The sequence below is a fragment of the Chrysochloris asiatica genome, unplaced genomic scaffold (genome assembly GCF_000296735.1).
Source record: "Chrysochloris asiatica unplaced genomic scaffold, ChrAsi1.0 scaffold00411, whole genome shotgun sequence".
In the NCBI taxonomy this organism is placed as follows: domain Eukaryota; kingdom Metazoa; phylum Chordata; class Mammalia; order Afrosoricida; family Chrysochloridae; genus Chrysochloris; species Chrysochloris asiatica.
In genome coordinates this window covers 78,631-101,076 of record NW_006408929.1, presented here as the reverse complement: position 1 = coordinate 101,076, position 22,446 = coordinate 78,631, and the positions used below count along the sequence as shown (strand labels likewise).

The 22,446-nt window shown below is 37.2% G+C and overlaps 1 protein-coding gene across 1 annotated transcript in view; it reads right to left on the bottom strand.

Moving 5' to 3' along the window:
- SLC25A46 (solute carrier family 25, member 46) overlaps nucleotides 1-22,446 on the bottom strand; it is a 53,560-nt gene that overhangs the window by 9,481 nt on the left and 21,633 nt on the right. Inside the window, exons 4-7 of the mRNA XM_006876758.1 lie at nucleotides 21,111-21,188; nucleotides 13,332-13,432; nucleotides 2,969-3,025; nucleotides 1,709-1,766 (exon numbers count right to left, since the gene is read on the bottom strand). Coding sequence (XP_006876820.1) covers nucleotides 1,709-1,766; nucleotides 2,969-3,025; nucleotides 13,332-13,432; nucleotides 21,111-21,188 — 294 coding nt within the window. The remainder of the gene's footprint in view (nucleotides 1-1,708; nucleotides 1,767-2,968; nucleotides 3,026-13,331; nucleotides 13,433-21,110; nucleotides 21,189-22,446) is intronic.

Below are 22,446 nucleotides of genomic sequence, written 5' to 3'. Positions count from 1 at the left end.
TGACCTTGCAGTATGCAGCCCGATTCGTAACCACTATGCTACCAGAGCTCCTTAACACCATACAAAGGTCAGATACCATTTTTAACACAATATCCATTTCAAGTGTAAAAGAAACATGCTAGCATATTTTGGTAACAAGAACTTAATACATGAAGTAAAAAAAAAAAAAAAAGTGGCCAGAAAAGAATCTAAATGGAAAAGAGTAATTAGAAGGTCCAACTTTGGCCAGTAGTTTTTATCAAGAAAAGACACTAATATACAATGAAAACATATATATATTAGAGGATCTAATATGGCATAGAATATTGAGATACAATAAGGATATATTAATTGGGTTTCATACAGAGGTGATATTAATATAAACATATATAAACAATATAAGCATAAGCACAGATAGTATTAAGTGAGAAAACATAGGACATTTAATTCAATGTACCTGAGGCGCCATCATGTGGCCAGAGATAGTAAACCAGTACATTTAGGAGCCCTGGTGGAAGAGTGGTTAAGTGCTTGACTTCAAACTGAGATTGGTGGTTCAAACTCACCAGCTACTCCATGGGAGAAGCATGTGGCAGTCTAATTCCGTAAAGATGTACAGCCTTAGAAACCCTGTGGAGCAGTTCTCCATACTAAACAGTTGTTCTGAGTTGGAATCAACTTGATGACAGTGGGTTTGGTTTAGATATGGTATAAAACGTTTTGTAAAAGTCATATTAAAAAGAATGCTAAGGATGACTACAAATGCGGAATGTCTGCACATTGTTAGGATGATTAGTCATTGTATTTTATGGTCAGCGATTCAGTAATTTGTTGTCTTACTATATGCCATAACCTTTTGAGTTGATGTTGTTGTTAGGTACCATTGAGTCAGTACCGATTCATAGCGACCCTATGTACAAGAGAACAAAACACTGCCTGGTCCTGCACCAGCCTCACAGTCACTGCTACGCCTGACCCCATGACTGCTGCAACATCCATCTCATTGATGTTCTTCCTCTTTCACTCTGACCCTCCACTTTACCAAACATGATACCTTCTCTAGGGACTGGTCCCTTCTGATAGTATATCTGAAGTATGAAAGATAAAGTCTGGCCATGCTGGTTTCCAAGGAGCACTCTGGCTGTACTTCTTCCAATACAAAACTGCTTGCTGTTTTGTCAGTCCATGGTACTTTCAATATTCTCCTCCAACACCGTAACTCAAATGCATGAATTCTTCTATGGTCTTCCTTTTTCACTGTCCAGCTTTCACATGCATATGAGGTTACAGGAGCCTTAAAAAGTTGGAAAGAACTATAGACTCTTTGGATTCAAAACAATTCATAGACTGAGGAATCCGAGCTACCTAAAATGACGAGTATTGTTGCCTACGGAAGGGATATAAAGAATTAAAAGTAGAAATGTTAAAAGTTTGCATGGAAATATACACACCATCAATGTGCATAGTATATAACCTTTGATACATGTCTAATATCTGTGAAAGTATATTGTTTTAAATTTTTGCTATGTTTGTTGTGTTGTTAAGTGCCATTGAGTCGATTCCGATCCATAGTGACCCTGTATAGGGTTTCCAAGCAGCAGCTGATGAGCTTAAACCACCGATCTTGCAGTTCAAATGACTTTGCAGCATTAGGCCACAGCGCCACATACTGAATGTCCAAAAAATATATATTTTGAACTAAAAACTGATAGTAAAAAATATAGCTTACCTGTACTGTCTCAATTAAGCTTGCTGAATAGAAAGGCATTGCCACCATGTAAGTTAGGCTGTATAAGTTAAAATAAGCTTGTCAATAGAATGAAGCAAAATAATTTCACTAATCTTTTTATTATATTAACATAATTTATATTCACACTAGAATCGTCCTTTTTTAAAGGCTTTTCCATAGTTAATATCTATAGTCTAATGGTATTAACATCAGAGACCTATAATACAGGATGTTTGATTAAACAATCAGAGATGAAACAATTATTAAAAACAACACAGTTACAGCCTGGAAAGAAAACATTTCATTGTACACTTGTAAATGCAGGCTCATTTAGGATTCACTGTTTAAACATATATGTGAATACAGCTTAATGATTTTAAAAATCCAATAATTAAAATTGCAGATGAGTGACATTTTTTAGTGATATATATATAACAAAAAATTTTCTTTTTTGCTATTACCTTATCTATTATCAACATTCATTCTCAGATTTCCAACCTAGCCGAATGAAACCAGCCTTCAATGCAAGTGAAGTTCCTTTTATTATTATATATATATATATATATATACACATTGGGCAGTTTTACAAAGTTGTTTCCTATCACTAATGTTTAGACATACCAATACGATAACTCTGCAACCTGAAAACCATAGTTATTCAAAGTATTATCAAGGTGGGATTGACCAACCCTTATGGACCAGGACCTGGTAAGTGGTGGTTCTCAAAATGAAAGGAACATCACTAAAAAATGTGCTGGAATGGCACACAGTGAGAGTCGTGAGCATGCAAGAGAGCTTTCCAATTCATAGTACTAAAAAAAAAAAAAAAAATTAAAAAGAGTAAAATTTCTCATCTATAAAAATGGTCACTATTGCAAACTCACTGTTTTGTCTTTCGGATGTATATTTCAATGCCACTAAGGTTTTGGGATTGCTCATTACTATTTAGACAAATAAATTTTGTACCATTGCTTAATGACACAAAAATAAAAATGGAAATGTACTGTAATTCAAGTTAAGAAAATTAAAGGTGTCTGCTAACTTTCTAAGAACAAAAGGTAGAATTAGGCAACGATTCTAGTCTCTAAAATTACTAAAATTTATTTCAAAGGTAGTATTATTTGCCTAAATTTATGTAATGTTGTGTTTGGAGTATTTTATTGTCTAGTTTCCTTCACTTTTAAATAAGATTACTATTTTAATTCTAGCATTAAAACAATTACGGACATTTCCAATAGAACTACCACTTTTGACACTTACGCTTTCAGTAGAAGGTGTTCTCCTATCTGTTTAAGACTCCATTTGTGTGAAATCTCCCTAAAAAGTAAAAACAAAGTAAACCTGTTATCTTAAACATTTTGAGTAAGACCAATTTTCCTAAAAGCAATCCATTTCTAATTTTCTTTTTAATCTGTGTTATTACTGTGGCTAAGGAGCTCTGGTAGCATAGTGGTTAAGAGTCGGGCTGCTAACCTATTAATGTCAACAGGAAGAAACTACCAGCCGTTCCATGGGAGAAGATGAGGCTTTCTGCTCCCATAAAGATTTCCAGCCTCAGCAACCCTATGCTGGGTTACTATGCGTTGGGACCGATTCCATGGCATACAACCACCAACCATCACCACAATTGTTACAAGGTGTCACTGAGTTGGCACTTTTACTGGTCAACTCTTTTATACCCTCATTTATTCTAGCTACTCTGGTTTGTCTATGCTCAAGAGCAAATGTCAGAGTCTCTTCTGATGTCCACAGGGATGTTTTCTTGCTTTCATGTCTTTTTTAGCAACCTTTTGAGTGCTTTCTATATGATGCTCTTGATGTCATTTCACAATTTCTCTGGGTTTTGGATGGTAGTGTTTTAATAGTAAAGAATACATAGAAATAAAATTCACTATATCTATGGGAAGAGATTCCTCATGAGCACAATTAAGTGTTCCGGAATACTCATACTTCACAATGTTGTCCATAGCTTATTATGATCCACATAATCGAAAGCCTTTGTGTAGTCAATAAAGCACAGGTAAACATCTTTCTGATATTCTCTGCTTTCAGCCAAGATCCATCGGACATCAGCAATGATATCCCTCTTTCCATGGCCTCTTCTGGATCCAGCTTGAACTTCTGAAAGTTCTCTGTCAGCATATGATTGTAGCCGTTTCTGTATTGCCTTTAGTAAAACTTTACTCACATGGGATATCAAAGATATTGTCCAATGATTTCCACATTCTGTTGGGTCACCTCTCTTTGGAATGGGCACAAATACGGATCTCTTCCAATCAGTCAGCCAGATTTCTTGGCATAGATGAATGAGTGCCTCCGGCGCCGCCTCACTTTCTTGAAAGATTTCAAATTTTATTCCATCAATTCCTGGTGCCTTATTCTTTACCAATTCTTCAGTGCACCTAGGACTTCCTCCTTCAGTATCACTGGGTGTTGGAGGAGAATATTGAAAGGGCCATGGGCTGCCCATAGAATCAACAGATCTATGTTGGAAGAAGTGCAGCCAGAGTGCTCCTTGGAGGCCAGGATGGCCAAACTTCATCTCTCATACTTCGGATATATTGTCAGGAGGGCCCAATCACTGGAGAAGGATATCATGTTTGGTAAGATGGAGGGTCAGAGGAAAAGAGGAAGACCCCCAGCGAGATGGACTGGCAAAGTGGTAGCATAAATGGGCTCAAGCGTGGCAACAATAGTGAGGTTGGCCTAGGATCGGGCAGTGTTTTGTTCTGTGATGCAGAAGGTCACTATGAGTTGGTACCGACTTGATGGCACCTAACAACAACAACAATGAGAAGAAAAGGTGGAAAATTTCCACATCATCAACCATAAGAAGGCCAGAGGCGACTATGGAACAGACCATCAGTCAGATTATAGCTGAAGAAAACTGAAACAAGTCCATGTCAGTTAAATAAGATAACATTTTGTTGTTGAGTGCTGTCCAGTCAGTTCAGACCCACAGCGACCGTGTATAGGGTTTCTGAGGAGTGGCGGGTGAACTTGAACCATTGACCTTGCAGTTCACACCAATTTTGTAGTCTAGTGTATTAACCCACAGCGCCACACCAAGATTCCAACCTTAAACATATCTCACCCTGAATTTAGAAAGCATCTGAAGAACAGATTTGATGCATTAGACACTTATGACTGAAAACCAGAGGAGTGTGGGATGATACCAAGGACATCATAAAGGAAAAGCAAAAACATTTGTCAGAAGAGATTCTGAAATTTGTTCTCCAGTGCAGAGTTGCTAAAGCAATGAGGCTGTAAAAGAAGTGAGGATGTAAAAGAGCTGAACAGAAAATTTCAACTAACATCCCAACAAGACAAAGTATTGCAGCAAAATTTGCAAAAATCCTGGAGTTAGAAAACCAAAAGGGAAGAACACATTCAGCATTTCTCAAGTTGAAAGTACTAAACAAAAACTTTAAGCCTCGACTTGTGGACAAAATACTGAATAATGTAGAATGCATCAAAAGAAGATGGAAGGAATACATAGAGGCACTGTACCAAAAAGAAATGGTTGATACATAACCAATTCAAGAGGTAGCATATGATTAAGAGCCAATGTTACTGAAAGAAGTCAAAAGTGCACTGAAGGCGCTGGCAAAAAACATTGCTCCAGGAATAGACGGAATACAAATTGAAATCTCTGAACAAACTGATGCAGCACTGCAAGTACTCATTAACCGATGCCAAAAAATCTGGAGGACAGTCACCTGGCCAAACTATCACTACCCAAAGTGATCCAGAGAAAGGGAAAGCATCAGACAGTATCATTAATACCATACACAAGTAAAATTCTGTTATATAAAATTTTAAAACAGTATATTGACAGAGAACAGCCAGAGCTTCATGCCAGATTCAGATGAGGATGTGGAAAGAGGGTTATCACACTGATATAAGATGAATCTTGTCTTAAAGCAAAGAATATCAGAAAGATGTTTATCTTTGTTTTATTCACTATGCAAAGACTTCAGACTGTGTGGATCATGACAAGCATTGGGTAACATTGTGAGAAAGAGTATTTCAGTACAATTGCACTCAAAGGGAACCTGGACATTTGAACAGAAAAAGGGGATATGAAATGGTTTAAAATTAGCAAGGTGTGTACCAGAGCTTTATTCATTTCAACACACGTATTCAATCTGTATGCTGAGCAAATCTTTCTTCAATCTGAAGGAAGTACAACCTTGCTTGCTGAAAATGATAATACAACCTTGCTTGCTGAAAATGAAGAAGACTTAAAATATGTACTGATGAATATGAAAGACCTCAGACTTCACTAAGCGTTGCTCCTCAAAGCATAGAAAACAAAAATTCTCACCACTGTATCAATAAATAACATAATGCTAAAGGGAGAAAAGACTGAGGTTGTCAAAGACTTCATTTTACTCACATCAACCATCAACATTCATGGAAGCAGAAGTCAAGAAATCAAACAACATACTGCACTAGATAAATCTTCTAAGACCTCTTTAAAGTGTTCAAGAGCAAAGATGTTGGTGTGAGGACTAAGGTGAGCCTAACCCAAACCGTGGTATTTTCAATAGCCTCATATGCATGTGAAAAGTCAGACAATGATTAAGGAAGACTATAGAAGAACTGATGCAGTTGGAGAAGAGTATTAAAAGTACCATGTACTGCCAGAATATAAAAATCTGTGTTGGAAGAAGTATAGCCAGAATGTTTCTTAGTAGCCAGGAGGGTAAAACTTCATCTCTCATACTTGAGACATATTACCTGGAGAAGGACATCATACTTGGTAAAGTGAAGGGTCAGTGAAAGAGAGTAAGACTCCCAAAAAGACTAATAGACACAGTGGTAGCAGCAATGGGTTCAAGCGCAACGACAACTATGAGGATGCCACAGGAACAGGCAGTCTTTTTTCCATTGCCATAGGGTCACTATGTGTCAGAACCAACTGGAAGGCACCCAACAGCAGTGTCTTCTATGTCAAATCTCTTCTTAAGATGGTCTCTAAATTCATTTAGGACATAGTCAAGGTCATATTTTGGGTCTCATGGATTTGTTTTAATTTTCTTCAGCTTCAGCCTGAACTTGTATATGAGTAACTGATGGTCAGTTCCACAGTCAGTCTCTGGCTTTGTTTTGGCTGATCATACTGAGCTTCTCCCTCATCTTTGCTCTCAGATGTGGACAATTTGCTTCCTCTTTATTCCATATGATGAGGTTCAAGTGAACAGTCACCATTTATATTAATGGAAAAAGTTATTTGCAACGAATAAGTCCCTGGTCTTGCAAAATTCTATCTTGTGATCTCTAGCATTATTTCTACCACCAAAGCCATATTTTCCAACTACTAAGCCTTCATTTTTGTTTCCATCTTTCACATTCCAATTACGTTATGACCAATGAATCTTGATTGCATGTTTGATCAGTTTCAGACTGAAGAAGTTGGTGGTATTTGTTGTTCAATTTAATCTCCACTGGCTTTTTAGGTTGCTGTATAAATTTGCATAATAGTGGCATTAATTACTCTTCCTTGAAGGTATATGGATATTAACCTATCACAGGTAGCATTGTACTTCAAGATAAGTCTTGAAATGCTCTTTTTGATAATGAATGTGATATCATTCTACTTCTATATGCCATTCCCTTCATATTAAAACATATGACTGTCTGAATCAAATGGTCAATATCTGTCCATTTTATCTCACTAATGCCTAGAATATCAAACTACATACATTTAAGGTCATTTTAAAGGCTTCTAGTTTTCCTAGATTTATACTTCATACATTCCACATTCAGATTATTAATGAATGTTTACAGCTATTTTTTCTCATTTTGAATTGCACCCCACGAGCAAATGAAGTTCCCAGGAGATATGCTCCATTCATGTCATTAAGATCATCTCTATTTTGAGGGCGGTAGCTCTTCCCCAGTCATATTTTGAGCACCTTCCAACCTGAGGTGCTAATTTTTGGCATCACATCAAGCAATGTTTTGCTGCTATCCATATGGTTTTTCAGTGGCTAAACACTGGAAGACGTCTACCTCTCCTTCTCTCTAGTTTGTCTTAGTCTGAAAGCTCCATTTAAAATTGCCCACAATGTGTGATCCTGCAGGTATTTACAATACCAGGGGCATAGCTTACAACATTACAGCAACATGCAAACCACCAATGTACAACAAACTAACAGATGAATGGTGATTTTAAATCTGTTGCTGTTAAATGCTGCTGTCTATCAGTTTGTCCTACTGTGATGACCTGAGTGTTGCTGTGATTCTACAAACTATGCCACCAGTATTTTAAATACCAGCAGGGTAAACCATGGTGGACAGGCCTCAGATACACTAGACTGTTGTCAGATATGGTGCTGGAAAATGAGCCCCTCAGGTTGTAAGGGACTCAAAATATGAATTCAGAAGATCTGCCTCCTCAAAGTACAGCTGACCTCACGTGATGATGCAAATAGAGCAAAGCCCTGGGGACCTTTATTTGCAGATGGGGCACAACTCAAAATTAAAAGAGAAACAGCTATAAACATCCATTAATACTTAAAACATGTAATGTATGAAGTACGAATCTAGGAAAAGTTAGAAGTTGTCAAAAATGAGACGAAATGTATAAACGCTGATATCCTAGGTATTAGATACCTGAAATGGGCTGATATTGGTTATTCTGAATCTGAAAACCACAGGATTTACTATGCCGGGAATGACAAATTAGAAAAGGAATGGTGTCACAATCATTATCAAACAGAACATTTCAAGATCTATCTGTGATAGGATAACATCCATATGTTTACAAGGAAAATCAGTTAATACCACTATTATTCAAATTTACGCACCAACCACTAAAACCAGTGATGATGAAACTGAAGAATTCTACCTGCTTCTTCAGGCTGAAATTGATCAAATAAGTAATCAAGATGTATTGATAATTACTGGTGATTGGAATGCAAAGGTTGGGGAAAAAAAAGGAAGAATTAGTCATTGGAAAATATGGCCTTGGTGACAGAAATGATGCTGGAGAACACATGACAGAATTTTGCAAGACCAATGACTTCTTCATTATAAATATCTATTTAAAATAATATAAGACTATACACACGGACCTCACCAGATGGAGTACACAGAAATCAGACTGACTACATCTGTGGAATGGTACAGTGGAAAAACTTCGTATCATCAGCCAAATCAAGGCCAGGGACAGATTGTGGTACAGACCATCAATTGTTCTTATGCAAGTTCAAGCTGAAGTTGAAGAAAACTGTTAACTCCATGAGAACTAAAATCTGACTTTGAACACATCCCATTTGAATTCAGAGCTCATCTGAAGAACAGATATGATGCATTTGACACTAAAGACTGAAGATCAGAAGAGTTCTGGGATAACATCAAGAACATCATACAAAAGAAACAAAAGGTCATTAAGAAGACAAGACAGAAGGAAAAGATAAAAATAGATGTCCGAAGAGACACTAAAACTTGTTTTCTAGCATGTTGTTAAGTGCCACTGAGTAGATTCCGACCCATAGTGACCCTGTATAGGGTTTTCAAGTAGTAGCTGGTGAGCTTGAACCACCAACCTTGCAGTTCAAACGACTTTGCAGTCTGAGGCATTAGCCCACAGCACCACACCAGATTTTCTAGCATAGAGATGTTAAATTAAATGGAAGATAAAAGGAGGTAAAAATGCTGAATTTCAAGAGGTAGTTGCAGAAGAGAAAGTCAAATATTTTAAATGAAAATGTGCAAAGATGTGGAGTTAGAAAACCAAAAGGGAAGAACACACTCACCATTTCTCAAGGTGAGAAAGATCTGGATACAAAAATTCCAAGCCTCAACTAGCAATATTGAAGGATTCTATGTGCAAAATATTGGATGATGCAGAAATAATCAAAAGATGGAAGGAATACACAGCCACTATACCAAAAAGATACAGTTGATGTTCAGTCATTTTAAGAGACAGCATATGACCAAGAGCCAGTAATACTAGGAAGAATTCCAAAGTGCACTGAAGGCCTTGGCAAAAAAAACAAGCTTCCAGGAATTGATAGGATTGAAAGTGAAATCTTTCAACAAACTGATGTGTCACACTGGAGGCACTCACTCATCGATGCCAAGATATTTGGAAATCAGCAACTTGGCCAATGACTGAAATGCCCATTACAAAAAGAGGTCACTCAACAGAATACGGAAATGATTGTAAATATCAATAATACTGCATGCAAGTAAAATTTTGCTAAAGATAATTCAAAAATGCCTACAACAGTACATTTACAGGGAACTGCCAGAGGTTCAAGCCAGATTTAGAAGAGGATGTGGAACAAGAGGTATCATGGCTGATGTCATATGGATGTTGGCTGAAAATAGAGAATACTAGAAAGATGATTACCTGTGCTTTATTGACTATGCAATGGCTTTTGACTGTGTGGATTATGAAAAGCTGTGGATAATATGGCAGAGAATGAGTATTCCCAGATCACCTAATTGTGCTCACGAGGAACTTGTTCATACACCAAGAGTCAGTTGTTCAAACAGAATAACGGAATACTGAATGGTTTAAAATGAGGAAAGGTGTGTGCCAGGGTTGTACTATTTTACCATACTTATTCATTCTGTATGCTGGACAAATAATTTGAGAAGTTGGATTATACGAAAAACGTATCATCAGGATTGGTGGAAGACTCATTAACAACCTGCAATATGCAGATGATATAATCTTGCTTATCGAAAGTTAAGAGGATTTAAAACCTTACTTACTGAAAGCAAAGAGGACTTAAAACCTTTCAGTATGGGTTGTACCTCAATGTAAAGAAAAAGAAATTCTCACCACTGGACTAATAAATAGCTTCCATTTAAATGGAGAAAAGATGAGGTTGTTAAGGACTTCATTTTGCTTGACTCAACCATCAACACTCATGGAAGCTGCAGTCAAGAAATCAAACAATATATTGTATTAAGCAAATCTGCTGCACAAGACCTTTTTAAAGTGTTCAAGTGCAAAGATGTCAGTTTGGGGATAAGGTACGCATGACCAAGCTATGGTATTTCAATAACTTCATATGCATGTGAAAGTTGGACAGTGAATAAAGAAGACCATTGAAGAATGGATGCATTTGAGTTACAGTACTAGAGAACATTATTAGAAGTGCCATGCACCACCAAAAGAATAAACAATTCTGTGTTGGAAGAATGCTCCTTAGAAGCTAGGATGGTCAGATTTTGTCTCTCATACTTCAGATATTTTAACAGGAGGGACCAGTTCCTGGAGGACATCATACTTGGTAAAGTGGAGGGTCAGAGAAAAAAAAGATCTTCAACAAGATGATGCATTGGCACAGTGGCAACAGCAATGGTCTCAATCAAGGTAAGTAACGATTGTGAGGTTGGCGAAGGATTGGGCAGTGTTTCAGGCTGTTGTGCACAAGGTTGATATGAGTCAATAACAAATTGATGACACCTAACAACCACCACAATGAGTCGGTAACAAGTCGACAACACCTAACAACCACCACAACTTAAAAACAAACTTGGTACACTTTTACTACACATTATGTTGTTATATATGCTAATTTCTCTACATTTCTCTTAAGAAAATGAAAGGTCTGCAAAGACTTCCAAATAATATAGCAACCAACCCAGATGTCTATGAGTTTACGTACCACTGTCTCTGTATCTTAATTTCACATGCTCAATTTTCACATTACCTTCTTAAAAAAAAGTCTTTCCTCCACCCACCTCAAACCCTTTCATCTCTCCACTTTACAGCCATCTTTCTAAGCATGCTATTTCCATGTCTTAACCCCCATCTACTTAACCACCCCATTATTCTACAAATACAGCTCTTGCAAGATTCCCAGTGACCTTCCTGTTATTCATTCCAAAGGACATTTTTTAAGTCTTCACACTATTTGATCTTGTAGGTGATCCTCCTCTTTCATGAAGTACACTCTGCCCCTGAATTCTTCCCCTTCAATATCCTGGTTTCTCTCCTCTTTCTGTAGTCTCCCCCCTTCTGATTCCTTTCGGATCATCTTCTTTAACCCAGAAATCTACTGCTATAGTTCTTAAATGTTCAGGTTCTCTTAATCTACATAGCATATTCCTTTTCCAATCAATGTAACCAAGAGGGTAACTTCACAAACTCAAAAACGTATTATCTTCAGTTAAGACTTCTCCTTTATATGGCAAGTTCATATATCATTTGTGTACTAACAACCCTATCTGGGTATGGCAAAGTACCTGGAAATGAATGAGTCCAAAATCAAACTTAAGATGTTTCATTATTCATTCTTAGACTATTTCAGTGTTCTTACTCAGAAACTATCAATTGGAAAGAATATCTACTGAATTGAAGGAAGATTTCACTAAATTTAAAATAGGATAGTTGTGGATTTTAAGAAACAGACATTAGGAGAAAAATGCAAGATGTTTTTACATTGCACAACCACAAATGTGAGACAAGTCAAAACATAGTTAGAGCTGAACCAAAAGACTTGTGAGACTCAACTACAAAGATAGCCTTGGCAACAGGCTATTAATAATATAATAAAAGTCAAAAGTAAATTAAGTAAATAAAAATTCAGGGTGGAGCAACACATATTCCATTCAACTTGCTCCACCTAGAGGACAGTCTGGGAAAGTGTTGTGTTATAGAAAATCAGTCATGCCAAATAACTCCTAAACATATTTGATTTCCAAAATTACCTACTAACATTCTGTTCTAGCAAACATTCTTTCCATATAGTTCTTGTAAGATTCCCTGTTTGTTACCCACAATCGGGATTACTTAAAACATGTATCGCTTTTCTCATCCTTATCTACGAAATCCCACCAATCACCCTTCTTTTACCAAATGATCTTGTATTCTGATCACCGAAAAAAGACCGAAAGGTGAATTTCCCCCATTTCTTTACTCTTTCCTTCCAAATGTATCTGTAATTCTAAGTCCCATTTTTGGATTCTAAGATTTAATTGCCTACATTTTAGTGGTCTTTTACAATTTGTTTGTAGGTATCATTTACTACCCTCCCTTTCAACTATACTCACAGATATACACACACACATGGACATGGCATCAACATGTACATACACACATCACCGAAGCTTCTGTCCTTAGTACATTTTATGTCTTTTGGTCTATATTCTCTCTTTAGGTGATTTCATACATTCGGTGTCTTGCTCAAATCTCAAACTTTGCTTATTGACAGTTAAATTCTTTTGTTTGTTCATCACTCTTATTCTTTTTCATAAAATTTCAGATGTGAATTAACATTTTCCAATCTAGAAATTTAAATGATTGATGACAAGTAAATTTCCCTAACCACTGTACCCAATATAACATACAATAATAATTATTACCATTTACAAGGAGCTCTGGTAATGCAGTGGTTACGAATCAGGCTGTGAACTGCAAGGTCAGCAGTTCAAAACTACCAGCTGTTCCACTGGAGAAAGACGAGGCTTTCTGCTCCCGTAAAGATTTACAGCCTCGGAAACCCTGTACAGGGTTGCTATGAGTCGGAACCGACTCCATGGCATATAACAACAACAATAACAACATTACCATTTACACTTCAGAAATGTCTACTTAACTCTTTTCTGTCCTGTTTCACAGCCCAAACACTTCTTATTTGGGCCTTAATATTACCTTGGCAAAGGTGTGAATTCACTGATTATTCCTTCTGCTCCAAGTGTGACTCCCTGGACAATAAATGTACTTCCCATTCCTTTCCAAAGGGCTCTTGGTCCCTAAAATGAGTAAAATGTATTTGTTATTTCTATAAAATATTTCTACTTAACAGCTATAAAATATCTATTTCTACTTAATTTGTAAGTATGAAACATGAAAATGTATTATAAAATTTGCTATTTTATGAAAACCAAAACTTCCCAATGGGGAACTCTAGTATCTCTCCTAGCAGATAATTACAACTAAATTAATTTCCTATCATTATTTAAAGCTTGCTAGATGAACACTCCAATTAATTAAGTAACTCTAACTGTGACTCTGGTAGCATACTGGATACAAACTGGGTTGTGAACCACAAGGTCAGCAGTTCAAAACTACCAGCTGTTCCGCAGGAGCAAGATCAGGCTTTCTGCTCCCATAAGATTCACAGCTTCGAAAACCATGTACAGGGTCACTAAGAGTCAGAACCGACTCCACAAGTACACAAGAGCCAACATATGACCATGAACATATCCAACCTGTATTTAGAGACCATCTCAAGAAGATTTGATGCATTATAAACTAATGACTAAAGCCCAGAAGATTTGTGAGATAACATCAAGAACATCACACAGGAAAAAAGCAAAAGGTCACTAAGAAGACAAGAAAGAAGGAAAAGGTCCAAATGGATGTCAGAAGAGATTCTGAAACTTGCTCTACAGCATAGAGATGATACAGCTAATAGGAGAAATGAGGCGGTAAACGAGCTGCATAGAAAATTTCAAAGGGTTGCTCGGGAAGGTAAAGTCAAGTATTACAATGAAATGTGCAAAGGTCTGGAGTTAGAAAACCAAAAGGGAAGAACACAACATTTCTCAAGCTGAAAGAACTGAACAAAAAAGTTAAGCCTTGACTTTCAATATTGAAGGATTCTATGGGCAAAATATTGCATGATGCAGAAAGGATCAAAATAAATGGAAGGAATACCTGAGACACTGTACCAAAAAGAAAAGGTCAATGTTCAACCACTTTATGAGGTAGCATGTGTTCAAGAGCCAATGGTGTACTGAATGAAGTCAAAAGTATGCAGAGGGCATTGACAAAGAACAAGGGTCCAGGAACGGATGGAATATCAATGGATACCTTTCAACAAACTGATGCAGCACATGAGACACGCACTCATATACTATGAAACTTGGAAGACAACTAGCCAGCCAACTGATTGGAAGAGATCCATTTTTGTGCCCAGTCCAATGAGAGGTGATCCAACAGAAAGTGGTACTCATTGGACAATATTATTTAATATCACATGCAAGTAAAATCCTGGTGAAGATAATTCAGAAATGGCTGCAAGAGTACATGGACAGGGAACTGCCAAAGGTTCAAGCCTGTTTCAGATGAGGATGTGAAATGAGCAGTTTTATTACTCATATCAGATGGATCTTGGCTGAAAGCACAGAATCCCAGAACTACATTTACCTGTGCTTTACTGATTATAAAAAAGTATTTGATAGTGTGGGTCATGACAAGCAATTAAAATATTGTGAAGAATGGATATTTCAGAACACTTATTTGTGTTTGTTAGGAACCTGTACATAGACCAAGAGGCAGTCATTCAAACAGAACAAAGGTATGCTAAATGGTTTAAAATCAGGAAATGTGTGTGTCAGGGTTGTATTATTTCACCATACTTATTCAATCTGTATGCTGAACAAATTATCCGAGAAGCTGGATTACATGAAGAATGACGCATCAGGGCTACAGGAAGACTCATTTAACAAACCTATGCTATGCAGATCATACAACCTTGTTTCCTGAAAGCAGAAATGACTTAAAATACTTTTCAATATGAGTTGTACCTCAATCTAAAGAAAACAAAACTCCTCACTACTAGATCAATAAGTAATATAATGCTAAACTAAGAAAAGATTGATGTCAAAGATTTCATTCTGCTTGGATCCACCATCAACACTCATTGACGCAGCAATCAAAAAAATCAAACGATGTTTTTCATCAGGCAAATCTGTTGCAAAAGTCCTTGTTAAACTGTTCAGGAACAAAGATGCCAGTTTGAGGACTAAGGTGCTCCTGACCCAAGCCACAGTATTATCAATAACGTCATAGGTATGTGAAAGTTGGACACCAAATAAAGAAGACCATAGAAGAATTGATGCCTTTGAGTTACGGTGCTAAAGAAGAATATTAAAGTACCATGGACTCCTAGAAGAACAAACAAATCTGTGATGGAAGACATACAGCCAGAATGCTTCTTAGAAGCCAGGATAGGGAGACTTCGTCTTTTATACTTTGGACATGTTATCAGGAGGACCATTTCCTAGAAAAAGATGTCAAGCTGGGTAAATTGGAGGGTCAGCGAAAAAGAGGAATACCCCAATGAGATGGAATGACACAGTAGCACCAACACTGGGATCAAGCATAACAAGAATTGTAAGGATGGTGTAGGACCTAGAAGTGTGTCCATTAGTTGTGCATAGGGTCTCTACAAGTTGGAACCTACTCAAAGGCTCCTAACAACAACTATGTCTTTAGTCCAGGCTTCTCTCAGACCTCTATGTATGTATATTCAACTTCCTACTAGTCTTCAAGGAGCTCTGGTAGTGTAGTGGTTACAAGTCGGGCTGCTAACCTTGTGGTCAGCAGTTCAAAACTACCAGCGGTTCCGCGGGAGGAAGATGAGGCTTTCTGCTACCGTAAAGATTTACAGCCTTAGAAACCCTATGCAGGGTCATTATGAGTCGGAACAGACTCCACGGCACACCACCACCACTACTCTTTACCTTCATGAAGGCAAGTATTCTACTACTAAGCCACTGGTGCCTTGAGACTGATCCTAGGGTATCTAATTTTACATATCCACATAATGAAACCACATTCCCTCAGCCCCACCCCATACTGATTCCTTCCTTCTCTGTTAAATGTCCTATCTCCTTAGATAGCAGCTTCATCATTTCAGTGTCCAAATGACACTTTTTTGTCTCACTCTTTATAACTAATCAGTTATTCCCTTAATATCTTACTTGGGTCCAGTTATATGGTGCTACAGGGGGAACAATGGACTACTAACTGCAAGGTTGATAGTTCAAACACCAGCCTCTCCTCGGAAATCTTATATAGGGTCACTGTGAGTCATGACCGACTTGATGACATTTAACAACATGGACTCTAATAACCCGTCCTCTTCTCATCATCCTTATACCATTACTTTCTATTAGTTTGACTAGTTATCACTGTCTCTAAACTTGTCACTTTCCATGATGCCATTAGTATTATCCCTATTATCTATATTATTAATCAATAACATACATATGGTAAAACTTTTAAAACTCTAAAGTTTTTCAGGTGAAAAGTCTGTCTCTTCATCCTAGTTTCCTTAGCAGTTTACTCTAGAGATCGTACACCCATATACAAGTGTATCTTTGTATGTATACATAAAGGTATTGTTTTGTTCATTTTTAACAGTGACATTTTACTATGTGCATTATTCTGAACCTTAACAAATACCTCAGAGGTTACTACATATCAGCACAGTTCCCTATTTTATTTTCAACATCTACATGAAGTTTCACTACTTAAACATACTGTAATTTACTTCACAAATATCCTATTGATGAACATTAAGTCATTTCATTCTCATTATTATAAACAATGCCACAATGACATCTTGTATATACATGCATCAATCGACTTATACACATACACCCAATCTATGTGGGATAAGTTCCCTCTATTTTAAGTAGACTTAATAAAGAATATATAAATTTTAAATTTTGATAGATATTGCCAAACAACCTAACTCTGCTCAAGACACTTTGTTATTGTTGTTGTGAAGTGCTGTCAGGTTGGTTGCGACCCATAGCAACCCTGTATAGGGCTTCTGAGGAGCAGCTGGTTAGCCTGAACTGCTGACCTTGCAGTTCAAACGGCTTTGTAGTCCGGCGCATTAATGCACAGCGCCACACAACTCCTTTAGTCACTACTAAAAAACCTTCCATGGTACTCTCATAGCTTTTAAGATTAACTGTGCAGTTTTTAGAAGGTTTTTACAATCTGGAGAGTGCTTATTATCTTGAGGTCCTTTTCTATTCATCTCTTCGTATTCAACTACTATGGTGCTTTAAATATCGATCCCAATTTTTATAGCCGCTCTTGCTCATAAGGTCAGAGGTTCAAGCTCACCAGTTGCTCCTTGGAAACCCTATAAAAGGTCGCTATGGGTCAGAATAGACTCGACAGCACTTACCAACAACTCCTTCTTTTATACCTTGCTATTTCAAATACATTTCTGTACATCATTTCAAGATAAGACTGCTGGACAACAAGGGTAACAGCTCGGGTGTCTCTTCTTCCTAAAGTTTTTCCTAACAATACTCTGTGTCCGATTCAGGTTGAGATATACCTCTGCTTCAATATTGATAACATGCTACCCTTAAAAGCATTTATCTTGATTTACCATAATCTCTTGTTTAAATTTCTATTTCCATTTTTTTTTTCTATTTCCATTATTAATGTAGAAATCGCTTCATAGCAGGCAAATGACCTTATCTGTTGCTTTATTTTCACAGTTTAGCAGACTTCTTTGCAATTTTTGGTGAACTAAATAAATAAAATTTTGTAACATTCTAAACATGTCACTACAATGTTACATTATTTGTAGTAGAAGAGTTAAGATATTTTATTAAACAAATTAAAAGGAATTATTATCGGTTTAACTATTCCATCAACAACACCAATGACAAGACAACCAAAAAACCTCATTGCCATCAAGTCGATTCTGAGTGGCACTTTGTAGGATTTCTAAGACTGCAAATCTCTAGAGAGGAAGATAGCATCATCTTTTCCCTGTGGAGCAGCTGTTGAGTTTGAAATGCAAATCTGCAGTTATCAGTCCAAAGTTTATTCTACAATTTTAACTATTACTATATATTTATCATCAAAAATAACATTTCAAGGTCTATCTTGAAGTATAATGTTATCTGTGACAGGATAATATCCATACACTTAGAAGGATAACTAGTTAACACCACTATTATTCAAATTTATACTCCAAAGAGTGATGAGGAAATTTAAGAATTCTACCAACTTCTTCAGTATGAAATTAACTAATCTGAAATTAAATATGCAATCAATATATATTGATAATTACTGGTGATTGGCATGAAAAGATTGAAATCAAAGACAAAGGATCATTAGTTGAAAAATACAGCCTTTGTGATGCTGGAAATGGCATGACAGAATTTTACACAACCAACGAATTATTCATTATGGAAATAACCTTTAGAAAATAACATAAAAGACAACCATACATATGGATCTCACCAGATGGAATATGCAGAAATAAAACTGCTTACATCTGTGGAAAGAGACGGTGGAAAAGCTTGCTATCAGTGAAAACCAGCCTAGGGGCAAACTGTGGAACAGACGATGGTCTGCTTATATGCAAGTTCATGATAAAGCTGAAGGAAATTAAAACAGGTCTATGAGAGTCAAAATATGACACTAAACATATCCCACAGGAATTTAGAGATTATCTCAAGAACAGACTTTATGAATTACACAATAATGATTGAAGATTAGAAGAGTTGTGGGATGACATCAAGAACATCTTACAGGAAGAAAGCAAAAGGTCACTAAGACAGGAAAGGAAAAGATCCAAATGGATGTCAGAAGAGACTCTGAAACATACTCTCCAGGATAGAGATGCTAAAAAAAAATGGAAGAAATATGGAGGTAAAAGAGCTGACCCAAAAATTTCAATGGGCATCATTACAAGACATAGTCAAGTATTACGTATTATAATGACCTAGGGTGGTGGTGGTGGTTATGTGCTGTGGAGTCGATTCCGACTCATAGCGACCCTGTACAGGGTTTCAAGGCTGTAAATCTCTACGGGAGCAGAAAGCCTCACCTTTCTCCTGTGGAACAGCTGGTAGTTTCAAACTGCTGACCGTGAGATTAGCAGCCCGATTCGTAACCACACTACGCTACTGAAGAACATGCTCAGTATTTCTCAAGCTGAAGGAACTGAAGAAAATATTACCACCTGAACTTGTAATACTGAAGGATACTATGGGCAAAATATTAAATGATACAGACAGCATCAAAAGAAGACGGAAGGGATACACAGAATAACTGTACTAAAAAGAAATAGTCCATGTTCAATCATTTCAAGAGACAGGATATGATTAAGAGCCAGTAGTACTGAAGGAAGAACCCAAGATGCACTGAAGGTATTGGTCAACAAGAAGGTTCCGGGAATTGATGGAATACAAATTGAAATCTTTCAATAAACCAATGCACTGAAGGCACTTACTCATCTATGCCAAGAAACTGGGAAGACAACTATCTTGTCAACTGACTGGAAAAGATCCCTATTTGTAACCATTTCAAAGAAAGATGATGCAATGAATATGGAAATCATCCAACAATTATCATTAATATCCCATGCAAATAAAATTTTGTTCAAGTAACTAATAAATGGCTGCAACAGTATACTGACATGGAACTAAGAGAGGTTCAAGTCAATTTAGATGAGGACATGGTATGAGGGAGGGCTACCACTGCTGAAGTCAGATGTATCTTGGCTGAAAGCAAAGAAAAATGTTTACCGGTACTTTACTTACTATGCAAGGACTGTTGACTGTGAAGATCATGACAAACTACAAACAACATTGCAGAGAATGAGTATTCCCGAATAACCAATTGTACTCATGAGGTACCTGTACATAGACTAACAGGCAGTCATTTAAACAGAATAAGGGAACACTGAATGGTTTAAAATCAGGAAAGGTTTGTGCCAAGGTTGTATTCTTTCACCATAATTATTTAATCTGTATGCTGAGCAAATAATCCAAGAAACCAGATTATATGAAGAAAAATGTGGCATCAAGACTGGAGGAAGGCTTGTTAAGACCTTGTGATATGCAGATAATACAACTTTGCTTGCTGAAAGGGAAGAGGACTTAAAATATTTATTGATGAAGATCAAAGACCACAGCCTTCAGTATGGTTTGCAACTCGATGTCAAGAAAACAAAATTCCTCACCACTGGATGGAAAAATAACATCATGATAAAAGGGAAAAGATTGAAGTTGTCAAAAGACTTCATTTTGCTTCAATCCACCATCAACAATCACAGGAACAGCAGTCAAGAAATCAAATGGCATATTACATTAGGCAAATCAGCTGCACAAGACCTCTTCAAAGTGTTCAAGAGCAAAGTTGTCAATTTGAGGACAAGGTGAGCCTGACTCAAGCCATGGTATTTTTCAATAGGTGCATATGCATGTGAAATTGGATAGTGAATACGAAAGAGTGTAGAAGAATTGATGCATTGGAGTTATGGTTACGGAGGAGAATATTAAAAGTACCACAGTCTGAGAGAATAACCAATAAATCTTTGTTGAAAGGAGTACAGCAACAATGTTCCTTAGAAGCCAGGAAGGCCAGATCTCATTTCTCATCCTTTGGACATATTAGGAGGGACCAGTCCTTGGAGATGGATATCTTGGCATGGTGGAGGGTCAGTGAAAAAGAGGAAAAACCCCAATGACATGGATTGGCACATCAGCAGCAGCAAGAGTTGTGAGGTTGATTCGGAACCAGGCAGTGTTTGGTTCTAATCTGCATAAGGTCACCATGAGTGGGAACCCACGGGACAGCACCTAGCAATAACAATGCCCAAATAATACCTGTGTTAAATATAACTTTGATATAACCTGTATACTGAGTAACTCTTACCTGAGTTTTGTTGAAGCTGTACATAATATTAATGACTGTAAATGGAGTCAGATGATAATTCTGAGCATGGTAATTAACCTGAAAGACAATATTTCATTATTGTTTTTTCTATTTTGTCAAGAAATAACAAAGTTATGACAGATACTGTGGAATCACGGCACAAATAAAGTTAAATTCTAAAGTCAGCATATATTATATATGTAAAAAAGTAATCTCAAAAGTGTTTTCAATATACATTAAAAGTATATTATGGTTATACAGGAGGAACAAACAAGTCGGTGGATCAGGTGGATGTGCAGTACAGAGCTCCGCCAACAACAACACAGAATACCTGACCAAGCAGGCTCAGGGGATGGTCCCAGAACTCTGAACCACATATAAAGGAATATTTAAAATTTATGGCAGAATCAAGAAATCTATTGCTTTCTAGTCTGGGATGCTCGGCTGCTCCAGGAGCCGCCATCTTAGGTGAGACCACGTGGGGGAAGGATCAGAGCAGCCACAGACACCTGGTAGAACCGCTGAGACAAAGGTGTGGACATTCTTTTCTTTTGGTATCTGTTCATTGGTCCCTTGCTGCCTGCGCACCTCCATTCTGGTAACTATAGGGGAGATTGAGCTAGTGGGTACCCCAGCCCTACCCTCAGAAGGTTCTACTACACATGCACACAGATCTCCTCTAAATTTAAAGAGACAGTTTCCAATTAAAACCAAACGGCCACAGCCGGCCCTGAACTGCTTCCAATTAGAAAAAAAGGACTGAACGGGGATTGTGGAGTGGGACAAGCAGACAAAAGAGGAATTAGGCCAAAAATTAAATCCTAAATTATGTCAAAACGACCAACAGTGGTATCTTGAAACTTCTCAGGAAGAAGAGTGAAAAGGGAAGCCAATTTTCCTGATCACATCTACCTGGAAGCATTCAAAAAGCATAAAAAATACCAAAATACATACCCATCTAAGTATTAAGTCCACAGATAACCCCTGAAGATGCCCAAAAAACAGAAGCAGATGACCGTATCTGCACTGTCCAGAAACGAGATAAAGTTACTGAGGCAAATGAGCTGGAAGTAGACCTACACTCAATAATGGAAGATGGGCAGGTTTTGGAAAACCAGAGAAGGAATTCATAAAAGTGATTACAAAAGATATCAAAACACTATACAATGCAGTTGAGAAAAATAAGGAAGAAGTCAGGAAAGTGCTACAGGAACAATCAAATAAGACAGATAGAGCATTGAAAACAATTCAAAACCTACAGAAAGAGGTCCAAACAATTAATAATAGAATATCAGAAATGGACAATACATTGAAAGGGCAAAGGAATAGAATTGAA